Source organism: Belonocnema kinseyi, chromosome 8 (genome assembly GCF_010883055.1).
Source record: "Belonocnema kinseyi isolate 2016_QV_RU_SX_M_011 chromosome 8, B_treatae_v1, whole genome shotgun sequence".
Classification (NCBI taxonomy): domain Eukaryota; kingdom Metazoa; phylum Arthropoda; class Insecta; order Hymenoptera; family Cynipidae; genus Belonocnema; species Belonocnema kinseyi.
In genome coordinates, this window is record NC_046664.1 from 82401346 (window position 1) to 82411259 (window position 9914).

The window sequence follows — 9914 nt, forward strand, 5'->3', positions numbered from 1 at the left end:
ACCGCGATTTCGCTGGAAGCGGGTGCAATTTTTCAGATTAGCACCCGCTCCCGGCGAAATCCTGCGGTTGTCCTTATGACAAATTTTTAATTATATATAATGCCCATAAATCATTAAAACCCAGCTTTCCTACTAAATACGTAGAAAAATATTTTTTCATCCCACTTGACCGAAGAAAAACCAAAAAATTCAGTAGGAAAACCTCTAACATGACAAAAACCACTAAAATGGCAGCACTAAAGGTTACGCCAGGGTCGTCAACTTCGATTCATGATAATTAAACTATTAATTTTCTACTTTAATGAAATCTCATTTTATTTTGCAATTTTACAAACTAATATTCATTAGTAATTACTGAATGACGAAAAGGACTGTAAGTAGTTTGAAAATTGAACACATTTTCCCAAATTAGAAAATTGGTGATAATCTTCGAGGTGCTCAGTACTTGTATACGACCCTGAAAGATTAGAGAGGCGATGGAAGATACTGCGTGACTGGTTTACCAAACTATCGAATAAAGTCTAACGTAGCAAAAATTAAATCTCGCCCACAGTGGACAAAGTTTCTAAAAATATGCAGAAGATTATAACATAACCAAAATTTATTTTTCTCTAGAATCTACTTAAAACTTTACCAAACTTTTAAGTAAATAATACATTTTTTACCTAGAAAGAATAACCGAAATTTATTATTCTATAACCGATTTTGAGGGAATTATTGTCATTCCACAATTTAAAGTTTGCTTGACCTTACATTTGCAAATATTACTAAACAAGCATTAAACTTTATCCAATTTTCCTGAATGTGTGACAGAATATTTTTTAATAATTACACCACGTGCTTATAATTAATTTTGAAAATCTTTACTGTACATTTGAGAAATTTAATCTGCGTTATTAAAGTTTACCAAACTGTTATTTATTCTTTAACATTTTGCAAGACACAAATTATTATAATAATGTCAAACATTCTCCTTTTGATCCATATATCCTAATTATACTTAAAAGGTCGGTAAAGTTTCCTAACCAAATTTTCTCCGTGCAGGCTTTATTTGAGCCGTATTCAGAATGAAAGATCCAAAGAATTCTAGTCAGGAACTGTTTGCGTCTATGTCATTTTGGACCGTTTCACTAAAATATATTTAACTTTTTACTAAAACAGAATCATAATTATGGCCAGCAATGTACTTAACCGCACATAAATACTTAACGTCCGAAGGCGAAAATCGAACCACCCACAAACACAGATTTAATAAACGATCCGTCAAGTCAGGATCCGAATCTAGACTAAGAGGGTAAACTAAGTAATAATTTTATTGTAATACGATAACAATTACCTGTGATTTGGGTTATCCCAGACAAATTCCTGGGGTTTGAATAAGTAAAGGCCGAACACCAAAAATGTAAAAGGTCGGCACCGAGACTGACCAAAGAAGACGGAAGAACCACTACGTCCAGTGACGAATTCCTGGGTAACAATCCCAGCACTTTAAAATAAAAAGCCATCCGGAAGGATTGACACACGAAAAACTGACAGCTTGTCAACACTAGGGCAGACGAGAGTGGGTGCTGACATTCACGGAAATCAAGAGGAAGAACTCGTGACACGCACTCTCCATGTGTAGCCACGGGCGGCAGCACCGACTGGCTAACACTTCCACGGCGACCATATTCACCGGCCAAAGAGGGTGGGGGTACTACACCCACTAACCAGACACCGTGAACATGATGCACCAGCGCCAATACCAGCCGCTCAAAGCAAAGAATTCCAAAGGAATAATTTCTTATATGAATTTTTGGAGGGTTGGAAGATCAAGGGGAATTTTCTGTCAGTATGTCACATTAGTTTTATATTCCACGGTGAAACTGGGCATGAGATTGTTTTAGGTTAAGTTTGTTTCTTTGTAGAGAGTATTATATGGCACAATAAATGGAGCCTAATTGTAACCTTCTTTTATTTATTGTAACTTGAAGGTTAACGAATCTAACGCTTAGTAAAATACTCTCTCCCTCCCGTAAACCCATGTTTGTATCCCTCTCTTTCGTACTCGAATTAAAAGTAGCTAGTCAACCTGCTAGTAGGAGAAAAAAGTAAAACGGATTTCTTGAGGCTCGGGTGGTTGTATGGCGCCTTCAACAAATTAAACGAGCTTCGGGGGTTGTTCGAGGGTTGAAAGAGTGCGACCCGCGAACTCGGTTCACTCCAAAAAGAAATAGAGTTCAGACTAATGGCAGGTAAGTGGTACACCCATTTAAATACATGACTTTTCAATAAAAAATTACATTATTTAAAAACAGAATAGGCAAATTTATACTGAAAAAATGTTCTTAAAAAGAGTTGAATTTCTAAAGAAAAAATATGAATTCTCAACAAAAATTGTAAATGATAAATTCGCAATAAAAATGGAATAGTTTAATTTTCAGTTAAAAAATAACAAAAAAACGAACATTTAACAAAATGGTGAAATTTTCCACCAGAGATGAATTTTCAACCAGAATGATCATGTTTTAACAAAAATAAAATAGCTTTTAACGAAATTGTTCATTTTTTACCAATTCAATTGAATTTTCTACCAAAAAATTACATTTTTAACAACAACACAAAATAGATTTTTAACCAAATAGTTGATTTTTCAACAAAAAATTACATTTATGAAAAATGACATAGGCTAATTTATCCGGAAAAAATGTTTTAAAAAATGGTTGAATTTTCAAAGAAAAAAATGAATTCTCCCAAAAAATTGTAAATGATAAATTCTTAATAAAAATAAAATAATTCAATTTTCAATTAAAATATGAATGTTCAAGAGAAAAAAAACGAATATTCAACAAAATAGTGAAGTTTTCAACTAAAGGTATGCATTTTTAACCAGAACGATCGAATTTTAACGAAAATAAAATAGCGTTCAACAAAATAGTTCATTTTTTACCTATGTAATTGAATTCTCTACCAAAAAATAGATTTTTTAATAAAACAAAGAAACAAAATTTTGTAACCAAATAATTGATTTTTCAACAAAAAATTCCATTTTTGAAAAACGGAATATGCTAATTTATCCGGAAAAAATGTTTTAAAAACTGGTTGAATTTTCAAAGAAAAAGATGAATTCTCCACAAAAATTGTGCATGATAAATTCTTAATAAAAATAAAATAGTTCAATTTTCAGTTAAAAAATTAATGTTCAAGAAAAAAAACGAATATTCAACAAAATAGTGAAGTTTTCAACTAAAGATATGAATTTTTAACCAGATCGATCGAATTTTAACGAAAATAAAATAGCTTTCAACGAAATAATTCATTTTTCACCTATGTAATTGAATTTTCTACCAAAAAATAGAATTTTTAATAAAACAAAGAAAAAAAATTTTTTAACCAAATAATTCATTTTTCAGCAAAAAATTACATTTTTGAAAAACGGAATAGGCTAATTTATACTGAAAAAATGGTGTAGAAAATAGTTGAATTTTCAAAGAAAAAAGATGAATTCTCCAAAAAAAATTTAAATGTTAAATTCTCAATTCAAGCTTCTTAAGCGACTTCCGTTTCATTTTTCTTCACCTTTTTTTTATACCTCCAATTCGCCATTTTTTCACATGCCTTCTTTCATTCTCTCTCATTCGCTCCTCTAAGACCCTCCAACTCCTTCGTCCTTTCTTCTCCTAATCCATCCTCCCCTATAATCTTAACCACATTCACTCTCAGCTTTCTTTTCTTCCTTTCCTCACCTGCATCTTTCACATACATGATCCCATGTTTCCTCCTCCCATTCACATATGCTACACTTTCTGTTCTCTTCTTTTTCTCAATAAATCTCCTCCCTTACCTCGTTTCTCAAAAAAAATCGTGCCCCCACCTTTCTAATAATTGTCTTTCCCTCTCCTTTTTTTCGAATTCTTCAAAGTTTACTTTAGTCCCGTCTTCTATTTTTTTAGCATCAAGAAACTGCCTTCTTTCTTCTTCCCATCTCGTTAATTTCATCGTCCTTCCTCTCCTGTCCTTTACCTCCATCAAATTTATCCCTTTCTGCTACTTCTCTCACCATATATCCTGGCGTCCTCCAGTTCACCCCTAGAGTCCACCTTATATACCTTTCTTGAAAACTCTCAATGTCTTTCCTTTCTTTCCACCCACTATATCTCTGCTCCATGAACTAATACTAGCCATACCAGCGTATAAAATAACCACATTCTCCTTCTCCAATTTTGTTTGACCTTCTTTTTCTTATTCCCCATATCTGTTTAATTAAACCTCCTGCTTTTTTTATCCTTTCTCTTACATGAGCTTTATGATTCCCATTCATTTGCAAGATATATCCCAAATATATAAACTTTTTTACTTCTTCTAACTTCATTCCCTTCCATCTGCCCATCCATTGTTTCTTCCTTCCCCCTCCGTTTCTAAACCTCATTATCTTTGTGTTTTCTACATTTAAATTCAGCTTTTTTCCATCTAAGTATTTCTCTAATCCTGTAATTAGGCCCGCCATCTCTTCTTCATCCTCTGCCACCAACACTATGTCGTCTGCGTTTGCCAGTGTATATATCTTTTCCTTCCCTATCCTAACTCCTCCTCAAACTTTTTTCCTTATTTCTTCTTCCAAGTTTAATAATAATCCTTAATATAAAACCTCTAAATGATATTGTCGATTTCGTTTGTCACAATACTCGATTTCATTGCTATATGCGTGAGACACGAGGTGTCAGTGAGTTAGACAGCGTTGGAAACTATTGAAAAAATGGTCACGATTGCTCGTTCTTTCATAGCTATACGCGTGAGACAAAGGCATCCGTGACTCATTGTGAGTTAGACAGTAATGGAATGTTACACGTGTTTTCTTGAAGTTAATGATCCAAACGGAGCTATCTTGACCTGCGCTTGCTTGGATTTGAGTGATATTCATTGGCTACGGTACGCGTCTGTACTTGATTTTTAAATACGTATGCGAACTAGAGCCAATGAGCGCCACACAGTTCAAGCATGCGCAAGTATTCTTGGATCACTGTTGGGAATGATAATCGAATCAAGGTTCGAACTCGATAATACGAATCAACGCTTCTCCTTTCCTACCACCAGACTCGGTCAACTACGTGGGAAGTAAATAGCGAAATTCAACGCCATCTGCGATGGGCATGAGATCTACAGAAGCACGCATCGATTGATCGCTATATATGTGCATGCTCCTTCCTTAGATGTGTTGACTAGTAAAATAATTTAAGAAAATAGGATGAATAAAGACAAAATTAAGGAAACAAGAAATGAAAAATAAGAAATTAAAGATAATTATCATTCAATTTCTTATTTTACGTTTCTCATTCACTTAATTTTGCTTTTATTTTTTTATTTTAAGTAGAAACAGATAATTACGAAACAAGTTAGGATGTGCATACCTACGAATTTTTATTCTTTCTGAGGCAGAGTTGACCTGTGATATACAGTTTTTTTAATATTTTATAATCACATCAGTTTGCGTTTTCAAGAAATCCTTTTGATTGAAGTGAAACCGGCACACGAAAAACCGTTTTGAGGTTATAAGTTCATACGGTGACAGCACCAAACCACACGTGACAGTAACAAATGACAACAAACAATTTTCCGCGCACGCGCTTTTTTGTGATGAATCCGGTTTAGTACCTGTATTCATCGTGGTATACCAGCGCTACGCGCACTAATTCCAATTAATTAGAATAATATTCTACTCAACGATTATGTTCTTCTCTCTCCAAGATTCAGAAAAATCTTTCAAAAACTAAAAAAATAAATTCCAAACTTTCGTTCTAAAAATTAAGTGCCCACCCTTCAGAATTTTATGAGCTTGACCCCTCGAAACATTGGGTTCAGGGAAACAAAGCACATCCTGTGCGGTCCACAAGAATTTTTCCAGATACCGCCGAGTCTGGCGAACATGTGTAAGCCATAAAACCAAAATCCATCCCAAGCAAGACATTTGCAATGGATTCAAACGCAGATCGAAAGTCCCCTTTTTATGTTTAGACTCTGCCAGTTTTTCATCTACAAATTCTTGAGAAAGCGTGAGAAATGCTTATGATCAGTAATTCTTGAATTTGTCAAACCTTAGTAGGAACGGCTGGGAGGTCCCTTTTTATTCGATTTTGGAAGACAGGAAATGACTCTAGGACTCAGAAAGGGGAAGGCGCACTGCGGCTTGTGATAGGATAATAATATTTCACGATAGCATTCACATTCGCATTGCATGACGACATATTTATAATGTCATTTAGCTCGGAACTTTTAATTATAGTTATAATATTTATACCCAGATTTCGATAAGGTGTAGGCTAGTTAAGAGTTTATTCGTATTTGATTTTCTGCCCATGAAAATATTGTAGACAATTTCATTGGTACTTCTTAGGCATTATTATTATTATTATTATTATTATTATTATCATTATTATTATATTGTTTCAGGTAGATAACCTTTATAGATCAAATTTAAAATCACCGTAAAAATAAGCGGCTAGATATTTGCAAAGGATTAAGAGTTTAGGCTAGAATCACTTAAAATTGTAAAGTCATTATTTGATTTCTTCTATTTTGTAACAAAAGGCATCGATTCACTTTGAATTAATTAATTTGCATTCAAATTCCAATTTCTAAATCCTGCAACTAAAGAAATAAGTTTAATGAGCACTCAATGACTTTTATTTGGATTAGCTAGATCTTCAATATTAAAGTGTAGAAAATAATTTAGAAAAGACGAGTAGATAAATTGTAAGTATCAGGAGTTTAGGGAAAATTAGGAGTAAGCTAAAGTTAACAAAAGCACGAAACGGAGAAGAGGCCCAACCCCAATGCCCAACCCCCTTTTCATGGAGGGGCGAGGATCCGCAGCAGCCCCTGCGTGGGCGAGAACCACCACTCGATCTTCGATCTCTTAACCGTACGGTCGTTTTTCTCATTTTTGTCGAAAAGTCGAGTCTCTGAATAAAAATTACAATTTTTTATTTCGCATAATTGAAATTTAGTCTTTTCATTTAATATTAATCCTAAAGTTAAAATATAGAATCTTTTATAAGACTTTCAGCACAACGCGAGGCGAACTCTAGTTTCTTCAGCAAGGACTCCGATTCCTTTCGGCGGCGAAGTCCGACGGACATCGTTGGGGAGAACTTCATTCTCGAATTTTGCGCGCGAATAAATCCCCGGGCATTACAGGAAACATTTTTGGTGACAGCGGTGGGATATTTGCTGACTCCCGTTGTGTTTTTTTTTGTGTTGGGAATTTAAAAAAAAAAGAAAAAAAAAACTTCGGCGACAGTGACACTTCTGATGTTTTGTGCTTCGAACACTGTGCACGAGTGAACAATAACAAAGTGCGCGTGTGGACCCTTGTGGACAAAACGCGCAAGAATACAGGCTACCATTTCCAATAAATTGCCGAACGCCTCAATCTTGGCCTAATTTTTGGCGGGGTTTTTTGAGACAAGATTAAAGCGGAGTGATTGGAACCCCGTACCATTCTCCTACACTTCCGCAGGCGCACCGTGGGACTTCCAAGGATTTCAAGGGACTTCAAGGATTTCAAAGGACTTCAAGGATTTCAAGGGACTTCAATGCACTTCAAGGGATTTCAAAGATTTCAAGGAGCTTAAGCGACTCCAAGGAACTTCAAGGATTTTAAGGGACTGCGACGCATTTACAAGGACTACAAGAAACTTGAAAGTTTGGAACCCGAAGAGATTGGCTTGCGAGTGACGTGAGAAACGTGGTAAAACTAATGTTTATGTAAAAATCAAAATTTCTGTGTATTGTGTTTTTTCGAAAAATGTACAGCCAATCAGTCGTCCAGAACATCTAACGGTAAGTCGCATGTGTTGTCAGTTCCCCTTTTTCTAGGGTTCCCAGAGTCAATTTTGTAGGGTTTTATTTTTATTTTGGGGTCCAAACGTATTGTTTAAATAATTGTCAACAGAAAAATGGGCAATTTTACCTCCGAGAACGATCTAGGTGACGTGGTTAGCGAAGTCCTTATAGATTCCGAAACGAACGATTTAGGCAATGCTAACGATAGCAGTTTGGACGAAGCGACAGGAAGAATTGAAACTCTCAATGGAAACGAGCATGACTACACTCGTGCAAGTCTAGCGGTTATACCACGCGGCCCTTTAAACGTGCAACTCCCAAACCGAAACCCCAGTAATTGCAGAAGACAAGGTGAAATGTCTCAGATACCTATTATAACGCGTAGTGTTGCCCCTACCGATGTATGTGTAAATTTTCTCACATTCAAAGCCGCGCTCGAGTTTATTCCCAAGGAATATGACGGACACAATATTCCAGCGATTAAATTTGTCCGCGACTGTCTTTTCGCGAGAGACTCGGTGCAACCAGCAGAAAGGCCACTTTTATTACGGTTGATCCGGTCGAGAATCACCGAAAGTGCGGACGCGTACCTCCAAGACAGAGAAATTCACTCCTTGTAAGATCTCTTGTCGAGTATAAAACTCGCGTTCTCTCCCCACCAAAATTTGGGTCAATTACAAGCCATGCTAAGCACCGTGACCCAGGCACCAGAAGAGACCGTCCTTCAGTACGGAGTCCGGGTCAGCAAGACTTTAAAAGAATTAGTTGACGCTATTGAAAATCAATACGCGGAAGAAGTTGCCTACGGCATGGTGTGCGCTGCCCGTTCAGCAGGCCTAGAGAATTTCATGAGAGGCCTGCTTCCAGATATCGAACTAAAAGTTTGATTTAAAAACCCAATGACCTTGCAAGATGCTATAAATGCAGCTCAAGCAGGTGAGTGGGAGGTAGGGTACCAGGAAATCCTTCGTCGTGATGCCCGGCAAACTCAGAGCGGAAACGCAGGCCCTCATGGAAATAAATTTGCTCCGTACCCAAGCCCTTATAGCGGCAGGTCACAAGTCCGTTCCCTTAAATCACAGTGGGAAGGAAAGCAGGATAGTCGTGGTCGAGATCGCGGCGATGATCGAAGTCACGATCGGAGAAATCTGACCCCGGTTACATGCTTTAAATGCAATAAACCTGGACACTGTGCCAGGGATTGCAATAAACGAGACAATCCTCGCGCGGGAAATCAAGTCTGCTACGTCTGCGATAAAGAGGGGCATCTAGCCCGCGAATGCACTCGAAAGAAAATCCCAGAAGTTATCACTTGTTATAGGTGCGGTAAAACGGGACATTATTCGAATCAGTGTCCTAGTCGCGACCCTCTTCCATCGACCCAATTTTGCGACCGTTGCAAAATTACCGGACACAACAATGCGAATTGCAAGCGCAGAAATGAGTCTTTTAATTTTGTAGCCAGTCATTTAAACGAATAAAAAACTCGATTGGCCGGCGCAGAGTCGAAGTTGAGGATAAAAAAGCGCCACTAAAAGGTACCGTGTTTATAATTAACCCGTCCACAAAAAAACACTCTCCTATTGTAAAATTCAAGGCCGATAATTTTAAAAGGGGAAAAGTAGAATTTCTTGTCGATACAGGCGCGGAATTGAATTTAATAAAAAAAGAAGGAAGTTAATACAAATATACAAATCGATCGCGAAAATAAATGCAAAATATTCGGAATTGGCCCCGACACACTGAAAACACTGCGCGAAGATAAATTAAAAATAAACGAAGCCGAAGTTATATTCCAAGTCGGCCCTAATAATTTCCCTATAATACAAGGCGGTCTTCTAGGCATGCCATTTCTCACTGATCAAGATGCCGTTCTACACATTAAAAATGGTAAAATGACATCCGACATCGGTACGATCCCGTTTTGTAGAGGGAAGACGGCCCATTTAGCTGCAAGAACTCGGCAATTAATCTCACTGCCCGTCAAAAATCCGAGTATCGCTGAAGGCTATCTCCCACGTATCGATGCTGGTCGAGGAATTTTAATAGGTGAATCGTTAGTCTCCAAAATCGATGGACATGCCATAATATTT

At 36.8% G+C, this 9914-nt stretch overlaps 2 protein-coding genes across 2 annotated transcripts in view; one reads left to right on the forward strand and one right to left on the reverse strand.

The window, feature by feature from the left end:
* LOC117178576 overlaps window positions 1-3731 on the reverse strand; it is a 7591-nt gene extending 3860 nt beyond the window's left edge. The window contains exons 1-2 of the mRNA XM_033370004.1: window positions 3726-3731; window positions 1337-1751 (exon numbers count right to left, since the gene is read on the reverse strand). Coding sequence (XP_033225895.1) covers window positions 1337-1751; window positions 3726-3731 — 421 coding nt within the window. The remainder of the gene's footprint in view (window positions 1-1336; window positions 1752-3725) is intronic.
* A 4989-nt stretch (window positions 3732-8720) lies between these two features.
* LOC117178577 (DNA-binding protein HEXBP-like) lies at window positions 8721-9302 on the forward strand. The gene has a single exon (XM_033370005.1). The coding sequence runs from the start codon at window positions 8721-8723 to the stop codon at window positions 9300-9302; it is 582 nt and encodes a 193-aa protein (XP_033225896.1).
* The last annotated feature ends 612 nt before the right edge of the window (window positions 9303-9914 follow it).